Consider the following 21,946-nt stretch of genomic DNA (forward strand, 5'->3'; position numbering starts at 1 on the left):
AAGTGTGGGTGGGTATTTACTCACAGACTCACCATTCCTGTTTTAGCTTTAGTTCCTTCACCAACCACATTCCAAAAGTCTCTCATTTAGTGTGGCTGCTGGTACCTCAGTTCTGAAGCTTTGATGTAAAAGCAAACAAATATTTTACTTTAAATAGTATTTTTTCTTAAATTCCAACACATTCTTTACTTACAATGACAGTAAGACTATTCTCCTGCTTTGCTTAAATATTAGTTGGTTAAGGCATTGCTCAAACAGTTGGTTGAACTGGGACATTTAGTTCATGAGAATAACTAGGCTGCAACTCACTTTAGTTATTGCAGATGATTTAATTACCAGATATCCGTCAAATTAATCTCTCAGCTACTAACTAGTGATTACAACCCCAAATAAAACTCATCATCTATTTAGCTGAGCTAGTTAGAAATGACCTAAACATGGAGGATTCAGTCTTCCAATCAATGTTTTTACTCATCACTGAAAATAGAAAATATCTTAAAATTTTTTCCACATTTTAAGTAAAAATGCTTATCACTACATTAACCTTCAACCAAAGGACAGTGATCACTAAAGCCCTAGAATGTGACTGTAAAGTTTTCTGCAGACTTCATATCTTTCTACTTAACAAAATAAAGGTAAGATAAGAAATAGGAAAAAGTTCGTTTGTACCTTTGTTTCAGTTTCCATATATAAGTGATATCATACACTTGTCTTATCTATGAAACAGAAATAGACTTACAGATGTAGAAAATAAACCTATGGTTACAAAGGGGTAAAGGGAGAGAAATCGGAATATTGGTATTAACATATACACATTACTATACATAAATATAAAATAGATAATAAGGGCCTGCTGTATAACACAGGGAATTCTACTCAATACTCTGTGATGACTAATATGGGGGAAAAAATCTAAAAAAGAGGGGATATACGTATATGTATAACAGATACACTTTGCTGTACATCTAAAACTAACACACTATAAATCAAGTTTATTCCAATAAAAAAATTTTTTGAAGAACTAGGTAAAAAGAAAATGATGCTTCCTTCCTATGTTCATATTGGGCTTCCCTGATGGCTCAGTGGTAAAGAATCTGCCTGCAATGCAGGAGACCCGGGTTCAGTCCCTGGGTTGGGAAGATCCCCTGGAGGAGGGCATGACAACCCACTCCAGTATTCTTGCCTGGAGAATCCCCATGGACAGAGGAGCTTGGCGGGCTACAGTCCATGGGGTCAAAAAGAGTCAGACACGGCTGAGTGGCTAAGCACAACCAGGTTCATATTACCTGATGGTGAACAGAGATTTTTATGGGTTGTATCAGATGCACTTAATTGCAGGTTGCATCAGAGAAAGTTCTTTCTACACACCAATTCATGTGATGGAATGGGAGGAGCCAGATAGTATTGGGACGCTCTGGATGGTGTTTCCATTCTACTTTATGTTCCTTCATTCCTATCAACCAAGCTTATTTAATATGCTTTGGAATTTGGAGAAGAAATTATAGCTGGCAAACATGTGAAAAAGTTTTTAAACCTAGAGGTTCTTCTGACTTTAGAATCAGTTGTTATATGACCAGGAAGAGATAAATGCAGGTGTTGAACCATGCCAAAAATCTTGTCAAGAGAATGGATTGTTTCATACAGAAACGAGATGTGGCTTCTGATCCTGGTGGCCCATTTGTTCCAGAGAAATGTGAATTCAGGACATATGCGAACTACCACTGTGGACCCAGAAGCATTCATGAATATTGTAAGTCGGGATTTTCCATGTTTGGGGGACAGGAAGTACCTTACGTGCTTATTGCTTACAACTGTATATTATCTGCACTATGTATCATATTTATATGTGGTGGTGATTTTTGCTAGTAGAGCATAGTTGTAAATTAACATATTGTCCTGAAAAGAACACTAAGCTGGGTGTGAGTGGATATGGGCTCACCTCGAACAGTTTTGGTACATTCAGGCAAATAATTAAATCCCTTTGAGCTTCAAATGTAATTTAACTTTTTCTTGAATTCTTAGGTTCATCCTATGAACTGTTAAATCATTGCAGTGTCTTGGGTCAAGCTCAGAGCTATGATTATTTCCATATCATCTGTGCTAATTATATTCCTCTTCTACTTTTTCCAATATTAGAAAGATGTTAGACCTCCTTTCTTACTCTCAGGACAGCCCTTTTTAGTAACATTTTGTGCCATTCTAATCTATTTAATCCTAGTTTGAACTGGTAACTCTGTTGACTGGCAATAAAAGGACCCTTATGAATGATAGAGAGGTCTTCCTGTCGGTAAAATTCATGAATGATGTGACCTCTCTAGGCATCCCACAAAATTTTTTTTGGCTTCTGCTCACATTCTTAGCTGAATTTTAATAACATTCATGGTATAGTAATACTTATCCCACAGCAGACATTGTGATGAAAGCTGAAAAGATATTATTTCATCTTCACTGTCCTATGCTATAGATATGACCATCCTCATTTTCGCAATCAAAGAACTGAGATGAAAGAAGTTAAGCAACTCAAATCAGCCCCATCCCTGGTAGGTGGTAGAACTAGAATTCAAATCTAGGCCTGCCTGAACACACAACTCATGATTGTAACCACTCTGCAACAAATCTTCCCAGGGAAGAAGAGGCTGCCTCCAGATGAGTAAGGTCACTCTCTGTAATGTTCATGCTCCACAGCTTTATCATAGACTTAATATACCTTTATACAGATTTAAGATGCTTTTTACAGAAACTTCCTTGAATGAATTCTAAAACTCTAAATAGGCTATTGAAATATTCTGAATCTACACACATGCAAATACTGGGAATGGGTTGCCATTTCCTTCTCCGGGGGATCTTCCCCACCTAGGGATCAAACTCTCGATTCCTACATTGCAGGTGGATTCTTTACCATGAGCCATCGGAGAAGCCACATAAATTAGTACTCTGAAGCATTTCTATTCTACTTCATTTAATTTATATGAGAGATTATAAGAATTTTCTATCTTAATTTGCCTCTCCATGTACAATTCTCCATGTCAAGTCCAATTGAATGGATTTTAGTCTTCGGGCTCCTGAAGCCCGAGCGTTGTGTAGGTGCTAGGCACACCCAGTAGGTGAGGCCCAGGGAGATTAGCTATATCTACAACTAAAGAGATTCTCTTCACTCAACAACCCAGAAGAATCTGTATAGGAACTTCTAAGGGCCAGAAGGATGTCTCCTAAAGATCTGGCTCAGTGATAAAGAATATGCCTGCCAATGCAGAAGACACAGTAACACGGGTTCAATTCCTGTATTGGAAAGATCCCCTGGAGAAGGAAATGGCTACCCACTCCAGTATTCTTGCCTGGAAAATGTCGTGGACAGAAGAGCCTGGCAGGCTACAGTTCATGGGGTTGTAAATAATGGGACATGACTAAGTGTCTGAGCATATACACACAACAAATTCATATGGATATAATTTATCCTATATTTTGGTATACAACTTGCCTCACTCAAGTATTCTTCCAGCTAGTGTTAATTGAGCACCTGTTAGGCCTCAATACTGGGCTAAGCACCAAAGTTAAATCTAAGCATATCAAAGCCCTGAGTTCATGGAGTTAACAATCCAGCAGAGAAGACAGACACTCAATTATTAACCACAAGAGCAGTGACATCAAAAAAGAAAATGTAAAATAGAGAATTTAAGAACGTTTTTCTGAAGAAAGATTTCTTAACCTGAATTCTGAAAGATGAATAGGAGTTACTTGAAGGGGTAGGGATGATTTTTAATTACAGTAGCAGCTAATGCTCTTTAAGTCCCTACTATGAACCAGTCAATCTTGTTGGTGTCACATGTGAATTATCTTTTTACATTCTTTGCAATAATCCCACAGAATGCAAACTATTGTACGTGCACGTCTGGGTGCTCAGTTGTCTTTGAGATCCCACAGGCTGTAGCCTTCCTCTGTCCATGGGATTGTCCCAGCAAGAAAATGGAGTGGATTGCCATTTCCTCCACTAGGGGATATCTTCCTGACTCAGGGATCAAATCTGCATCTCCTGAATAAACTATTGGTGTAGCTAATTTGTGAACAAATAAACTGAGCAATAGGGGCAGGTTAACTAAATTTCCTAAGATCACACAGTTTATATATTAGTCCAAGAGTCAGGATTTAAAAACTCAAGTGGTGGGACCCCACAGCCTTTCCCTTAACTACTATGCCCTTTTATCCTGTATACTACACTGGCCACTTTGCACCTGGCTTTCTCCTCTCCTGTTCCTTTAAAACCAGCAGCTAATAGGAATAATTCCCTCCTCCTCTAAGTAATGACAATGGGCAGAAACTGAGGATACTTAGGAGATTTGGCAGCTTTATATTCTACAAATGCATTGGAATTACCTGATTCCTAACCTGAAGTGAGTCAGTAATATTTAAGTGCCCTGAATGTTTCTGACACATGCTCAGGTTTTGGAATAAATGTTCTTGTCCAGTGGTTCTCAAATGTTAGAGTGCATCAGAATTTCCTAAGAGACTTGTTAAGACCCAAATTGCTGCACCCTATCCTCAGAGTTTTCCAATTCAATAGGTTTGAGTGGAAACTGATCATTTTGTGTTTCTACCAATTGTCTAAGTGATGCTATGCTCTTGGCTCAGGGCTACACTTTAAAAACTATCCTTCTAGTTCAATCTCCACATTAAAGATAAAGAAAATGAGAACTGGAAAAGGTTTACTTTTTTAAAAAAACAATAATCTAATTAGCTAGTGAGAAGCAAGGAATTTCTTGTCTATTTCTTCCATGCTCAAGAAATCTACTTTTTACTTTATAATCATTGAGAACATAACCATACAGAACTGAACTAAAAAAAAATTTTTTTTTGCTTTTTCTGTAGAGTGAAATAATCCAACATAAACGTTATCCTTGTGAGGAGTATGAAGTCTTAACAGAAGATGGATATATCCTTTCTGTTAACAGGATTCCTCAAGGCCTCGTGCAACTTAAGAAGACAGGTATGATTTCCCCTATATTATCCCAACGTCGCAGTCTTCCCTACAGTAAAGAATTCCTTGTGATTTGAGTATGTAGAAAGAAACATGGATTTTTGGTACAGACTGGGCCCATTATTCCAGCCAAAAAGTGGCTTCAGCTCCTTCTTAATTCCCATCACCACTGCCCCACTCCCAATTATCTCAAATAAACAGTGAGGTATGGTTTTTTGTGGTTTTTTTGGCTGTGCTGAGCACACAGGCTTTCTCTACTTGCAGCACACAGGTTTAATTGCCCCTCAGCATGTGGGATCTTAGTTCCCTGACCAGGGATTGAAACCACATCCCGTGCATTGAAAGGAGAATTCTTAACCACTGGACCACCAGGGAAGTCTCTAAACACAGAATTTGCTTTTCAAAAAACACCTTCAAGAAAAGTTTATTTTTTATCCCTTCTAGTAATTAATTCATTCCCCCCAATCCCTCCTATATAAATATTCTAGAATATCTCCTGATGATCTCTTAAATCAGATCAGATCAGATCAGTCACTCAGTCGTGTCCGACTCTTTGTGACCCCATGAATCACAGCACGCCAGGCCCCCCTGTCCATCACCAACTCCCAGAGTTCACTGAGACTCACGTCCATCGAGTCAGTGATGCCATCCAGCCATCTCATCCTCTGTCGTCCCCTTCTCCTCCTGCCCCCAATCCCTCCCAGCATCAGAGTCTTTTCCAATGAGTCAACTCTTTGCATGAGGTGGCCAAAGTACTGGAGTTTCAGCTTTAGCATCATTCCCTCCAAAGAAATCCCAGGGCTGATCTCCTTCAGAATGGACTGGTTGGATCTCCTTGCAGTCCAAGGGACTCTCAAGAGTCTTCTCCAACACCACAGTTCAAAAGCATCAATTCTTCGGTGCTCAGCCTTCTTCACAATCCAACACTCACATCCATACATGACCACAGGAAAAACCATAGCCTTGACTAGACGAACCTTTGTTGGCAAAGTAATGTCTGTGCTTTTGAATACGCTATCTAGGTTGGTCATAACTTTCCTTCCAAGGAGTAAGCATCTTTTAGTTTCATGGCTGCAGTCACCATCTGTAGTGATTTTGGAGCCCAGAAAAATAAAGTCTGACACTGTTTCCACTGTTTCCCCATCTATTTCCCATGAAAATAGATCACAGCAAACCTTGCTCACAAAGAATATAAACTACAACATGGCATCTGATATCTACCCTAGCACACTATATTCCCCATCCAGATAGTCTTATAAATATCCTGTAAATATTTAAGATGTTGCTTAGCTTTTCAGTAAAGTCTTTTAAAGAATTGAGCACTATATGTGTATTTTAAGGTTTTGGTACATGTTTCCATTGCTCTTACAATCCCTTTTTTTAAACAATGATTTTCAGCCACTGTTGGCTTTTAAGAAGTTCACCTTCATTACTAATTAAAGTATACCCATCCTTCAGCTACATTTGGCTCTATTCCTTTTAAAAGGCGAGAGCTACGTTTACAGCAGCCACTATGTTATCAGTCATGAGTACAGATAATGTAATTTCTTACTGTCTTCTTTCCATGTACCAGGTACAATGCTAAATTCCTTTACATTAATCCCATTTAGCTTTCATAATAATCTGAAGAAACTGCCACTCACAGAGGTTAAATTACCCAGAGAATCTCTACTAGTACTTGCTAGTATGTTGCAAAACCTGCACTCAAATTAAGATTCCTGTCTTAACTAGGACCAGAAAATGCTGAATGAATGCTATTTGGCTTTGGTATAAAGAAGCTTCAGGGTTCTATTTTACTCTAATTTACATTTGTACAGCTTTTTCAAATAATATATCTTCATTTTATTTTTTTCTTTGGAGTATAATTATTTTATAATGTTGTTACTTTCTGCTGTACAAGGAAGTGAATCAGCTAGATGTATACATACATCCCCACCCTCTCGGACTTCCCTTCCTCCCTACCCCAATCCCACCCCTCCTAGGTCATCAAGGAGCACCAAGCTGAGCTCCCTGTACTATAAAGCAGGTTCCCACTAGCTATCTGTTTACACATGGTGGGAACCTGGTGAGCTAAGTCCATGGGGTTGCACAGAGTCGAACACGACTGAGCAACTCAGAACAGCACACAGCACAGTGTATATATATCAAGCCTCATCTCAAAATTCACCCCACCCTCTCCTTCCCCCTTCCCCATGTCCACATATCAATTCTCTAGGTCTGTGTCCCTATTCTTGACCTGCAAATAGATATATCTGTACCATCTTTCTAGATTCCACATATATACATTGTGAAGTGAAAATCTCTCAGTCGTGTCTGACTCTTTGTGACCCCATGGACTATACAGTCCATGGAATTCTCCAGGCCAGAATACTGGAGTGGGTAGCCTTTCCCTTCTCCAGGGGATCTTTCCAACACAGAGACTGAACCCAGGTCTCCTATATTGCAGATTCTTTACCAGCTGAGCCACAAGGGAAGCCCACATATATATATTAATATATGATATTTGATTTTCTCTGACTTACTTCACACTGCATGACAGACTCTAGGTCCATCCACATCTCAACTAATGACCCAATTTTGTTTCTTTTTATGATTAATATTCTATTGTGTATATATACCACACCATCTCTATCCATTTCTCTCTTGATGGACATTTAGGTTGCTTCCACATCCTGGCTATTGTAAATAGTACTTCAATGAACTTTGGGATACACGTGTCTTTTTAAATTATGGTTTTCTACTGGAGAGGGTGTGGAGAAAAGGGCACTCTTTTGCACTGTTGGGGGGAATGTGCAGCTTTTTTTCACACCAGCTAAATAGCTATGCTTTATATATGTCCAACATGCCCTTATGTCAGCGCTTTTGAACTTCCAGTTCTCTCTCTGGAACACAGTTTCATCAGATATCCATGCAGTTTGCTCTGGCCTCTCTTTCAGGTCTTCTGCCATGTTCTTCCCTAACCAGTCTGTTCAAAAGAACAAACCCTTCCCAACTATGGATATCTGGCCCTTTATCCTGATTACTTTTCCTTATAGCCCTTAACACCATTGATATGATAGATATTTTCTCGTTTGTTTATTAACTGTCTCTCCCAACCAGGATGTAAACTCAGCAAGAAACTTTATCAGTTTTGTTCAAGGGTATAACCAGTGCCTAAAATAGTGCCAAGCACATGGCAGGTGCCAAATATATGTGGAATGAATGAATGAATGTTTTATAAATAAATGAATGGCCTGGAGATAGAAAGAACTTTTTCACTAAGCCCCATGAATCCTAGAGGGAAAGCAAGCCACAGTTCTTCCAAGCAGTCAGGAGACTGCGGCCTTTCACAAGCTTAGGGGGTTACCTGCAGCACCTATTCATGGATGGAGTTTGTTTTCTTCAATACTGTTTATTCAGACTGTTTCTTCATTGCCCAGGCAATTGGAGTTCAAGGTGAGTGAAAGTCACTCGGTCATGTCCGACTCTTTGAGACTCCATGGACTACACAGTCCATGGAATTCTCCAGGCCAGAATACTGGGGTAGGCGGCCGTTTCCTTCTCCAGGGGATCTTCCCAACCCAGAGATCGAATCCAGGTCTCCCGCATTGCAGGCGGATTCCTTACCAACTGAGCTACCGGGTGCAGAATACTCCCCTCTAGTGGCTGATGTTGTTCCTGCAGCTCCCATTGGCCTCTTCAAGGAAGAAATCTCCCAGCAGTGATGGAAAAGGATTTCTCGCCGTCTCTTCAAAAAGAGGGCCGATAAAATTCATACTGAAACAACTGAAAGATGTCTATAAGTTTGTGACAAAAGCCTTTTTTAAATTTTATTTTCTCAAGTAATCGTTGTTAGCTTCAAATATTTACATCAAGAGGTGAAATAGGCTGGGCCATCTTCAGAAACTATAGATCTTTAAGCAGCCCTTACACACTCACCTGCTAGCTATAATTTAAATGAAAGCCCATGACTCAAGGGGAAATTTGAAATGAAATAAATCATTTCTAAGCCAATTCATTCACTAGGTGAACCATAAGTACAAAGCGTACTGCTAAGGAGGACCAAGCTGGCCCCAATTAGGGGAAATGTCCTTAGGGCTCCAAAGAGGAGCACTGATTCGCCTTGATTTGATCACCTCATGTTAAGGTCATCTCCTTGAGGGTTAAGAGGATGAACTCAAGGACCAGACATAAAGGAAAACCTAAACTAACTCTGAGTTCCTTTTTCCTGGCCTTGCAGTAGCAGCCCTCGAGTTCTCTCTCCAGAAGGACAAAATGAGGCAAACAGCATTCATGAAGATTGCCCAGATGCTGAATGAGTTTGCTATAGAAAGGCCTTTGTCTTATATGGAGGCTCTGAGTATGGACTGAGTATGGACTCAGTTCACTGATAAGAACTGTTTACTGAATGACAAGAGCTACTAACTTTTAAGAGGTCAGGCATTTCCATTTTGGCAATATTTAGCAATGATCACTTTGCTAAGGTGGTGTCTGCTGTTTTTCTACCATAAAGTTCATATTCTTCACTCTGGAATTCATAAATAATTTGTGAGGAGATATTTTCAAGATATGTAAATATCCTACACCTATTCAAACTTTTACCCACTAATTTTAGCATCCATGGATGAATTTAAACACCATCCAAGTTTCCATATTCCCTGGTGGCTCACACAGTAAAGAATCTGCCTGCAATGCGGGAAACCTGGGCTCGATCCCTGGGTCAGGAAGATCCCTGGAGAAAGGAATGGCAACCCACTCCAGTATTCTTGCCTGGAGTATTCCATGGACAGATGAGCCTGGCAGGCTACAGTCCAGAGAGTCACAAAGGTCAGACACAAATGAATGACACTTTCACACAGATGCTGTAACTAAGAGTTTTTTCCTCCCATAATTACTTGTTTATTTTTTTCTTGGTGTCAATATTAACTCATACATTTTTAATTTATGCAATGGGATGTAATTTATATCATCATTATTTATTCTGATGTTAAAACTTTCACATGTTTAACAGTTGGAACTCCTTCAAGCTGGCTTGCCAGTCCTCTTGATTTCAAAGATCTATAATAATTAAGCCATTAAGTGTATGGTGTGCGTGTGTATATATATGTGTGTGTGTGTGTGTGTAAATATCCTATTTATAATTACACAAGTGTATGTTTATATATTATTAATATAGTAAACATATAATATATTAAATATATTTGTATATATTTATATCTGTGTATATTAATAGTATGTCAATAATTATATATACTTTAGAATCCTAATTTTAAATTGTATATTAATTTTATTGCTCAGTCACTAAGTTGTGTCTGACTCTTTACAGCCCATAGTATACATTATTGATATTATGATATTAATATACACATATATTTATATATAATTTTATAATATAGCTTATTAAAATATAATAACATTATTTTCTTATTTGTATATGATAGTTATAATTATATATAATTAAATTAATTCTGTACGTTCTTCCTGGGGCACTTCCAATATCCTCTGACCCCAGACAAGTCTAACGATAATGGTAACTACACAAAAGCAACAATAGAAGGCAAACGTTATTGATTCTTCTCTGTGCCAGACATTCTGCCATCTGCTTCTTGTGCACTATTTTACTTAATCATAACAAAAATACTATTTTCTTCATGAGGAAATCAGGGCACAGAAAGGTTAAGTAACTGCCCAAGGTAATCAAGTTAGCAAGCAGCTGAATCGAGGTTTGAACACAGGTCTGTCTAACTTTAAACCTTCAAACACATTAAGGGATAAGGCAGGTGCAGAACATTACACGCTGTTGAAATTCACTTTTCTGTAGGTCCCAGACCTGTGGTGTTACTGCAGCATGGCCTGTTGGGAGATGCTAGCAACTGGATTTCCAACCTGCCCAACAACAGCCTGGGCTTCATTCTGGCAGATGCTGGTTTTGACGTGTGGCTGGGAAACAGCAGAGGAAACACTTGGTCTCGGAAGCACAAGACCCTCTCCATAGACCAAGATGAGTTCTGGGCTTTCAGGTATATGTAAATCTTGAGAGTGGAGGTGAACATGGATATCTTTGGGAGAACTGAGTAAAGAATTAGAGCTCCTGGTATTAGGATAATTTACTTTGGTTGGCCCATCAATATCCCAACACTATGTCCCCTAATTGTCATAGTTGACTAGTGATTCTCTGGGGGCAGTAAATTGAGTTCCTCAAGTAGAAGGTTGGTATGGCCAGTGGGATAAGAATGCTGGTTAGTGTCAGGTGATGGAGACTGGAATGGGAGAAATGTAGGTCCATTTCCTTGTAGATGGATATCCTGGGACTGACTCTTCCCTAAGTGAGGACTCCCACCCCCAGAAGATGATGAGGACAGGCAGTGTTAAAGATATACGGGGAATGAATAAGCCTTAGGGGCCATCAACTTGGTTACTATCTCTCTCACACTCTTACAAAAGTTTTTTTAATGTTTTTATTTGAATGATCTTTTGATATTCAACTTGCTGTTTATCCATTTCACCAGAGAAGGGACCCTGCAGCATCTTTAATACATTTCATATAAAGAATCTGCATAGGAATTCTCTGGCAGTCCAATCATTCAGACTTCATGCTTCCACTGCAGGCAGTATGGGTCTAATCCCTGGTGGGGAACTAAGATCCTGCAGGTCACCTGGCATGGCCTCAAAAACAAACAATCTGGTTGGCCCTGTTCTATTCTGCTAGTCGAATAACAAGGACACCCCCACCAGGAGGTGGAGCTTGTGCTCACTGAATGTTGATTAAGATGGCTATTTCTCTTTGATAATTCCTAGAGAAAACAGCAGTTTGCTAACAGCCCATGCTCCCAGAGGCACCCCGTATCATGGGTTTGAAACAAGTCCATCCTGAGTGTTGTGAGGAACACAGTAACAAGCTGATGGATAGGTCTGACAACTCAAGGGTGTTTGTAAACCCTGGGGGGCTGCTTTTGTTTGTTTCTGGTTATAATTTTTCATATAACTTTGTCTTTTCCCCTTGTAGCTATGATGAGATGGCTAGGTTTGACCTTCCTGCAGTCATAAACTTTATTTTGCAGAAAACGGGCCAAGAAAAGATTTATTATGTCGGCTATTCACAGGGCACCACCATGGGTAGGTTCCAAAAAAAATCAGGTTTGTATATTCAGGAGAAATGTGAGCGTATATGAGCACAGCCATGCCAGGCATCACACACTTCTCTCAGATCTGGCTTCTTCAGGGCCATGAGATTCTGGTTTCTCCCTGCCCACCCTCCTGCCCCACAACATGCAAATATCAGCTTGGACAGAGAGTATGCAGGTGCTTTTGAAATAGACACATAGTATTTCAAATATAATGGCCATGCCCTGGCTGTCTACATTAGTATTTTCCTCCCAAAGGCTCTAGAAAGATTGTCCCTTTGCAATCTGGGGTATTAGTCTCTATTTTATAAGTATGGAAACTGAGGCACAGATTGACTTTACCAATATCCCATACCTAGTCTATGGGCAGAAATAAGAACTGGAATCCAGTTCACTGGACGACTTTTCTACTAGTGTGTGTGAAAGTTGCTCAGTCATGTCTGACTCTTTGCAACCCCATGGACTATACAATCCATGGAATTCTCTGGGCCAAAATATTGGAGTGGGTAGCTGTTCCCTTCTCTAGGAGATCCTCCCAACCCAGGGACTGAAACCAGGTCTCCCACATTGCAGGCAGATTCTTTAGCAGCTGAGCCATAGGGAAGCCCAAGAATACTGGAGTGGGTAACCTATCCCTTCTCCAGCAAATCTTCCCAATCCAGGAATCAAACCAGGGTCTCCTGCATTGCAGGTGGATTCTTTCCCACCTGAGCTACTGTGTTCCAATTTGGGCTCCAGAAAAGCTGGAGATCCAAGAAAACCAGCAAAACTCTGTTATCTCAATACCCATTATGTTAGAGAACATACTTTTTATCAATAAACAAGAAAATGTCTCTCAGCCTTGATGTCTCTCACTATAAAGATTTATGAAAAATACCTCACAAGCATCTGAGAATTAAGTAAGATCCATGAAACTCTCCTGCAAAGTGTCTAACATATAGTTACCTCTCAAAATACATATTTTCTCAAAATCCATATTATTGGATTCAATAATTTAATAATTCACTGAAAACCTAGTAATGGGCAGCAAGTATCCTATACGTCAGAGGAAGCTCAGAGATGCGGTTGCGGCTGTTGTTTTTGCCTGTCAAGGAGCTTATAATTTCTCAAGAGAGTTAGAACACACATAATTACTTAGCTGCTGCTGCTAAGTCGCTTCAGTTGTGTCCGACTCTGTGCGACCCCATAGACAGCAGCCCACCAGGCTCCCCCGTCCCTGGGATTCTCCAGGCAAGAACACTGGAGTGGGTTGCCATTTCCTCCTCCAATGCATGGAAGTGAAAAGTGAAAGTGAAGTCGCTCAGTCGTGTCCGACCCTCAGCGACTCCATGGACTTCAGCCTTCCAGGCTCCTCCATCCGTGGGATTTTCCAGGCAAGAGTACTGAAGGGGGGTGCCATTGCCTTCACCAATTACTTAGCTACTAAAGAACAAAACAATTACTGAAACATCTTGATAGAAGTAAAATAAGCATTTTATTCGCTCTAGGATATTCAATATCCATGTTGACATATTTCTTTTTTGCAGGCTTTATTGCATTTTCCACCATGCCAGAGCTGGCTCAGAAAATAAAAATGTATTTTGCTTTAGCACCCATAGCTACTATTAAATATGCAAAAAGCCCTGGGACCAAATTTTTGCTGCTGCCAGATATGATGATCAAGGTATGTGACTCCTCAGAAAATTCCTTGCCTATGCACAAGAGTTTTCCAGTCCATTGGCTAGGAAATATGCTTTTACACTAGAGACACTTCTTTTTTACTATAATGACTATTTCATTTCATGTTTTTACAGGGATTGTTTGGCAAAAGAGAATTTCTCTACCAGACCCGATTTCTTAGACAGTTTGTTGTGTACCTTTGCAGCCAGGTGATTATGGATCAGATTTGTAGCAACATCATGTTACTCCTGGGAGGATTTAATCCAAAGAATATGAACATGGTAAGTGGCAGCCTCGTCAATTCTCAGTGTCCCAGAACAAAGCAAACAATTATTAGTCTCTTTCCTTGATGGTGAGCTAATGCCAGGGAAGATTTAGGGAAGTGATGCTCCAAGAAACTCAGTTTTCTTCAAATCATAATACTGTGCAGAAAATACTTCAGCATGGGCTGAGTCAAGTTTAACATAACAGCATGACTACGCATTAACTCCATAGATTCAAGATTGAAAAGGTCTGAAAACAGCTTTCCTACAGTGAATTAACATCCGCAAAAATATGTGATTAGAACCCATAAGTCGAAAGAGAAAACTGCTGTGCGCCATCCATGTCTTCTTTTTACTCAGACCTTTCCAGTTTGTAGTTTAAGTCCTGTGATAGGCTGTCTGGGAGTTTCAGTTTGGCTAAGATAGCTTGCCAGTTCTTCCCAGGTGGTGTTAGTGGTAAAGAACTTGCCTGCCAATGCAGGAGATGTAAGAGACACAGGTTTGGTCCCTGGGTTGGGAAGATCCCCTGGAGGAGGGCATGGCAACCCACTCCAGTATTCATGCTTGGAGAATCCCATAAACAGAGAAGCCTGGCAGTTTATGGCCCATAGGATTGCAAAGAGTCAGACACAACTGAAGCAACTTAGCACACACAAGGCATAGCTTCCATTTGGCAAGCATGACAGTGGGTTCCCCAGGAAGCGTACTCTGAGATAGAGATTCGTGTGCAGAATGATTCAGGCTATGGCCTTGGGATAACACATAGGAAAGGGAAGGCAACAGGACTTGGTAGATCAAAAAAGTCCAGCTGGGATGTAGCCTCAGTGGGAACCTCAGTTGACCCTCTAGGGATCTGTAAAGATGGATGATCCTTCAGAATTGTCCCAAGTTAGCATGAGAGGGCTGGGTCTTTATAACCCCCACAGACAGCACCAGTCATGGGGAGATGGGCAGTGCAGCTCTCTGCAGAGGGGACAGTTCCCCAAGGACACCAGACAGTGGAGGGCTATCTGTCAACAGCTGGAGGAACATGGTTTTAATTCCTGAAGATTTTTTTGCCTTTTTTTTAATCAAAAATATGATGAACAGCTATCATTTGATAAGCATTTCACTGCATGCCAGGCTATTATTCCCTATAACAACCCTATGAAACAGGTATTATCAATATTCCCACTTTGCAGATTAATAACCTCACATTTAGTGGATTAAGCTATGCTCTCAATTTCTCCTAAAAAATAAACAGCAGAAATGAGATTTGAATGCAGTCTCAGTTAATTACTTTAGGAAAGCTTTCTAAAAGATGAAGTCAGATGTCTAATGAGAAGCTTTTCTCAGATGAAAAATTCAGGTGCTTGGGATAGGTTTAGGGGCATTTTTTAATTATGTGCATGTGTAGTTTTCTATTTCATGGATAAATGCTGGGACTTTAATGATGTTCCCATTTCTGCGTTTGACACCCTGAAGATTTGCTCTTCAGTTCAGTTCAGTCACTCAGTCGTGTCCGACACTTTGCAACCCCATGAATAGCAGCACGCCAGGCCTCCCTGTCCATCACCATCTCCCAGAGTTCACTCAAACTCACGTCCATTGAGTCGGTGATGCCCCAGCCATCTCATCCTCTGTCATCCCCTTCTCCTCCTGCCCCCAATCCCTCCCAGCATCAGAGTCTTTTCCAATGAGTCAACTCTTTGCATGAGGTAGCCAAAGTACTGGAGTTTCAGCTTTAGCATCAAGTCCTTCCAAAGAAATCCCAGGGCTGATCTCCTTTAGAATGCACTGGTTGGATCTCCTTGCAATCCAAGGGACTCTCAAGAGTCTTCTCCAACACCACATTTCAAAAGCACCAATTCTTCGGCGCTCAGCTTTCTTCATAGTCCAACTGTCGCATCTGTACATGACCACTGGAAAAACCATAGCCTTGACTAGACGGACCTTTGTTGGCAAAGTAATGTCTCTGCTTTTCAATACGCTATCTAGGTTGGTCATAACTTTCCTTCCAAGGAGTAAGCGTCTTTTAATTTCATGGCTACAGTCACCATCTGCAGTGATTTTGGAGCCCAAAAAATTAAGTCTGACACTGTTTCCACTGTTTCCACTGTTTCCCCATCTATTTGCCATGAAGTGATGGGACCAGATGCCATGATCTTCATTTTCTGAACATTGAGCTTTAAGCCAACTTTTTCACTCTCCTCTTTCACTTTCATCAAGAGGCTTTTTAGTTCCTCTTCACTTTCTGTCATAAGGGTGGCATCATCTGCATATCTGAGGTTATTGATATTTCTCCCGGCAATCTTGATTCCAGCTTGTGCTTCTTCCAGCCCAGCGTTTCTCATGATGTACTCTGCATAGAAGTTAAATAAACAGGGTGACAATATACAGCCTTGACGTACTCCTTTTCCTATTTGGAACCAGTCTGTTGTTCCATGTCCAGTTCTAACTGTTGCTTCCTGACCTGCATACAGGTTTCTCAAGAGGCAGGTCAGGTGGTCTGGTATTCCCATCTCTTTCAGAATTTTCCACAGTTTATTGTGATCCACACAGTCAAAGGCTTTGGCATAGTCAACAAAGCAGAAATAGATGTTTTTCTGGAACTCTTTTGCTTTTTCGATGATCCAGCGGATGTTGGCAATTTGATCTCTGGTTCCTCTGCCTTTTCTAAAACCAGCTTGAACATCTGGAAGTTCGCAGTTCACACATTGCTGAAGCCTGGCTTGGAGAATTTTGAGCATTACTTTACTAGCGTGTGAGATGAGCGCAATTGTGCAGTAGTTTGAGCATTCTTTGGCATTGCCTTTCTTTGGCATTGGAATGAAGACTTCCATTCATGTCCCACAAACTACTCATGCTTTGTTACAGAGCCGAGCAAATGTGTATGTCGCTCATACTCCTTCAGGAACGTCTGTGCAAAACATCCTGCACTGGAGCCAGGTAAGGGCGCTGAGTTTGTACTCTTTGTTGAAGGTGTTTGTGCAGTTTGTCTGGAAAAGTCAGTGCTCTTCGGACAGCCCAGGAGTTATTCCAAGATGACATGTGATTCTGTCAACACTATTTCAACTGTGAGTTTGATCTAGAAAACTGAAACTTTTCAAGATATGGGAGGAAAGGACTGGCCCTAGGACATCTTTAGTAGACTCCTCAAAATGTGAATTCAGACGGTTCAGGTGAGACCTTCTCAGTCTCTAGCCACCTCAAAGATAAGACCGGAGATAGGCTTTTCCAGCAGGATGGCATGGTCAAGTAGAAATAAAAATGCAAATGCAGGTCTAATTCCCCAGAGAGGCTTCCACGGAAGTCCTCTGTGCTGAAGATTGCACCTGGAGCCGAGGAAGGAATGTCCTGATGAACAGTCATGGAAACCATCTCTAGGCACAGTGTGGTGAGTTTGTTCTGCCATCAGTTCAAGGAACAATGTGACTGCTCGTTATTCTTTCACATGTGAAGAAGCAACAAAACTAATATTGCTCATTATAGATGATACTATAGAGTGACCCCAATCGGCTGTGGGAATGACAATGCACACAGTACAGAGAGTTAGAACCTCACTAACCTTAGATTCTCACCTATTAAAAATGCCCCCGGAGAAGGGAATGGCCACCCACTCCAGTATTCTTGCCTGGGAACTCCATGGAAGAGGAGCCTGGTGGACTTTAAAGTCCAAGGGGCTGCAAAAGAGTCAGACATGACTGAGTGACTAATGTATATACATATGTACTAAAAATACTACTTTGTTTTTGAAAATGAGAGACTTTTAACTCAACAAAAAGTTGTAATAGTGATGATGACATTAATAAATCATAAATATTGGTAGTGCCATTTTTCTAATTTAGAACCTAGTCGAATTGTTCTTCAAAGGTCATTGTTATATTTTGGTAGATGTGTGTGAGAGCAAGAGAGAGAGAGAGAGAGAAGAGTGGGGAGAGGCATTTTATCATTCAAATTAAAGAATTCTAAACTGGATTAAGTGTTGGTCATCTTCATCCAGAGTCACTACATTGCACAACTGTAGGGGGTACTCTCCCACTGTAGGTGTGTGCAGGATACCCACCTACATAGACTATGATGGGGATACACTTTCTGGGGTTGTATAATATGGTGGTCAAGTTCTGTAGCACATTTTTATTCCTGAAGGACCTTATTCTTGTCTTTACACTCTCCTGAAGATTATCCTGAAGTTGAATGGAAAGCGGCTTCAGGCTTTGTCCTCTGCTTCCCTCATAACTGCAGACTTGGCAGCATGTTTTCAACCCTTTTCCCACCTTTATCCCTTAACACATTTGAATGCCATCTAAATTGTTGTTTCCTTTTAGGCAGCGAATTCTGGGGAACTCCGGGCATTTGACTGGGGTAGTGAGACCAAAAATCTGGAAAAAGGCAATCAGGTAAGAAAATCAAATACCATCTGCTGAAAATATATCCTTTTGAAATGCATGAGAGAAAAGTTATACTGGCAGTTTATTCTAGAAATGGAAATAAAGTATAAGAAATCAAGTAGAATAGAATACTACTCAGCCATAAAAAAGAGTGAAATAATGCCATTTGCAACAATATGGATGGACCCAGAGATTATCATACTAAGTGAAGTATGTCAGAGAAAGAAAGGAAAATACCGCATGTTATCACTTATATGTGGCATCTAAAATACGACACAGATGAACTTATCTACAAAAGAGACTTACAGACGAATAGAACAGCAGACTTGTGGTTGCCAGGGCGGAGGGGTTAGGAGACGGACTGACTTGAAGTTTGGGATTAGCAAATGCAAACTATTATATATAGGATGGATAAACAGCAGGGTCCTACTGTATAGCACAGAGAACTCTATTCAATATCTGGTGCATATAATTGAAAAGAAAATGAAAAAGAATATATATCTGAATCATTTTGCTGTACAGCAGAAATTAACACGACATTGTCAGTCACCTATGTGCATGGCATAAAATAAATTCTTACAAAAGAATTCAAGTAGAAAGTAATTAGTTCTGGTTCAACTTCATTTAAGGATATGAGAAAGTTTAAAGCTTTGACAAGAGACTTTTAGAAGTTAAAATAAAAAAACTGTTATAATGCTTAGGAGAACTTTTCTGATGATGCTGCCTCTGTGAGCAAGGGACTGGGCCTCCTAGGAGCAAGACTGGGTAGACAGTGAAGGGAAGGGTGTAGTCTGGTGGCTGCTAGAAAGATCTTTAAGATTTAAAAAACAACAATGACAACAGAAAAAAAAAAAATGAAGGTGGCAGGAGTGAGGTTGGTTCATGGTACAGTAAAAGGAGTATTAATAACAAGTGAGAATTACTGCATTAGTTATGCCTCTGCCCTACAAAGTTGTGTAATGATGGCCAGACTGCTTTGATTCTTCAGGCCTCAATCTGTTTCTCTTTAAAATGAAAATTATTGGATGAGATAACTTGTAAGAATTCTCCCTGGTTACACTTTTACTGAATCTGTAATCTGCAAGTGAAAAATATGAAAACATATTACCCAAGAAAATGTGTGTGTGATCAATGCTATGGACTAAAATTTAAAGTAAAAGTAATGGGCATCAAACTTTTCTGAGCATAAAATCTTCACTGAAGTTTATTGGTTAGCTTGTATATGAATGTAAACAGATATTGACCACACAAACATAAAGCTGGAAGGAGCAGAATACACACACAGGTGGATCTTTGAGAGTCTCACATCATACTTAGCATCCACTTTTCTGTAACAGTCAAGATATAAAAGTCTAGGAAACTGGAGAGACCACTGCAGTGCCACTGAAGAGCAAACTCTCAATCACGAGTATCAGCTATGTATTTTTAGACCCTTCTTGTTTCCTAAAAGATAGCTTTAGAGAAAGCATACCAGTTCCACGGTGGATTTAATTAATCAATATTTAAGGTCATGAATTAGAAAGTGAGGCATGCAAAAGGGGTGACAAAAATGTCACGGAAAGAAAAACACACATACCCAAAAGCATTATTACACAAAAAGATATCATAGAGGCACACAGCCTTAGAGCCAGTCCTGATATTCAGGCCAATCTTTTCACCTGTTAGATGAGAAAAACATAGGTTCCATAGACTATCCCAACCTTCCATATCTAAAGTGAAAGTGAAGTCGCTCAGTCGTGTCCGACTCTTTTCGACCCCATGGACTGTAGCCTACCAGGCTCCTCTGTCCATGGGATTTTCCAGGCAATAGTCCTGGAGTGGATTGCCATTCCCTTCTCCAGGGGATCTTCCTGACCCAGGGATCGAACCCAGGTCTCCCACATTGTAGACAGACACTTTACCGTGTGAGCCACCAGGGAAGTCCTTTCCACATTTAGTTACTCTATTAAAGTGGATCTGACCACAAACTTGGATGAAGACCATATACATATGTCTTATGATAACTCACAGTATCAGATGCTATTCCTTCAAATTCTTAAAAGCCACAAAGAGAAATAAAGACTCCCAGGATTGGAGTCCTGGGTCCAGGGTGGATTTTCTAAGAAGTGGGCCTGGACATTTCTGTTGAGAGTTCTTGGTATTTATTAACATCAAGGGCTCTCAGCCAGCCAAACTGATCTGGTAGTTCTGTTTGAATAAGAGAAGATCTCAAGAACTAGGAATCCTAGATATCCTTTCTCTGGGTGATGGGCGACTAGAGCAAGGATCTAATTCTTACCACTTCTAGGTTCAAACTCCCTAAGTTTCAGTGCCATTGGCTTCCCCATGTTTCTTGAGACACAGGACAGAAAACCCCTGTGAACAGCCAAGTCCTTCTCAGTAGATTCCATCCTCTTGCCTTTCTCTGTAGAATCTTTTCAATCTGACCTCATGAAATGTTGTGAAATTATCTTTGAAAAAAACAGGAGTATTATCTTTTAAAGGCAATTTGTATATTAAACATTTACTAATAGGAAGGGAAAGAATTGAACATGCAATGCCAAAGGCGCTAGGCAATTGAGATGTTTTCTCATTTAACTTGGTAAATTATTCCAGGCATCATCCACATTTTGCAGATGAAGAAAACGAGGTTAAATGAGGTTGAGCAGGAGTTGGCGTAGAAACTCTCAATGCAGTTTTGTACGGCTCCAGTGCCCATGCACCTTTCATCACAACACAGAGCACATTTACTGAGTTTATTAGAAAAGTAAATTATGAGTTTGGATGTCCAAATGTTATACAGTTAAAAACTATTTATTTTCTCTAGCCAACTCCTGTAAGGTACAAAGTTAGAGACATGACAGTCCCTACAGCAATCTGGACTGGGGGTCAGGACTGGCTTTCAAATCCGGATGATGTGAGAACACTGCTCTCCGAGGTGACCAATCTCATCTACCATAAGAACATTCCTGAATGGGCTCACGTGGATTTCATCTGGGGTCTGGATGCTCCTCACCGTATGTACAATGAAATCATACATCTGATGAAACAGGAAGATACCAGCCTTTCCCAGGGAACTATCAGTGTGAGCTTGTGAAGCACCTGATACTAACTAGTCTTAGAAAAAACCTCAAGAATGATGGGGCCAAGAAGGAAAGATATTAAAGATTTTCAGCATTGGAAACCCACCATATTAGTAAAAGGGAGGGCAGAGATTAGGGTTAAGATTGTATTCATTCCTTCAGATTTTTTGCATTTTTGAGGCTAAAACTGACATTTAATTTTTTCAGTTAATTGAACTACTCATTGGGTGAACACAGTTTTCATGTACTATTATGTATTCTGCCATCTTGAAAGGTAGGTGTTAGCTGACAGCTAGGAATTATCTAGTCATTCTTTAAGTCATTCAAATAAACTTCCCTAAAACTTTTATTCTTGTCTATGAGCCATATTTTTGGAGCAATAAAGTAAAATGATGAATTGGAGTCAGAGGTCTTGAATCTCCAGATGGTTGCTGAATTTGAAAAAATAAGCTAGATGTTTTTACCTTATTGCTACAGAGACATAACACTATCTCAGGAAGCCAAGTTGCTTTAACCA

General features: G+C 40.2%; 1 protein-coding gene across 1 annotated transcript; it reads left to right on the top strand.

Moving 5' to 3' along the window:
• The first annotated feature begins 1,603 nt into the window (after nt 1-1,603).
• On the top strand, nt 1,604-21,776 carry LIPM (lipase family member M). The gene is given in 9 exon segments (NM_001206597.1): nt 1,604-1,750; nt 4,864-4,981; nt 10,773-10,971; nt 11,958-12,067; nt 13,602-13,738; nt 13,869-14,015; nt 16,854-16,925; nt 18,305-18,376; nt 21,174-21,776. Coding segments are annotated over 9 exon segments (1,272 nt in total). The 3' UTR covers nt 21,444-21,776.
• Nucleotides 21,777-21,946: the final 170 nt, after the last annotated feature.

Source organism: Bos taurus, chromosome 26 (genome assembly GCF_002263795.3).
Source record: "Bos taurus isolate L1 Dominette 01449 registration number 42190680 breed Hereford chromosome 26, ARS-UCD2.0, whole genome shotgun sequence".
NCBI classification, from domain to species: Eukaryota; Metazoa; Chordata; class Mammalia; order Artiodactyla; family Bovidae; genus Bos; species Bos taurus.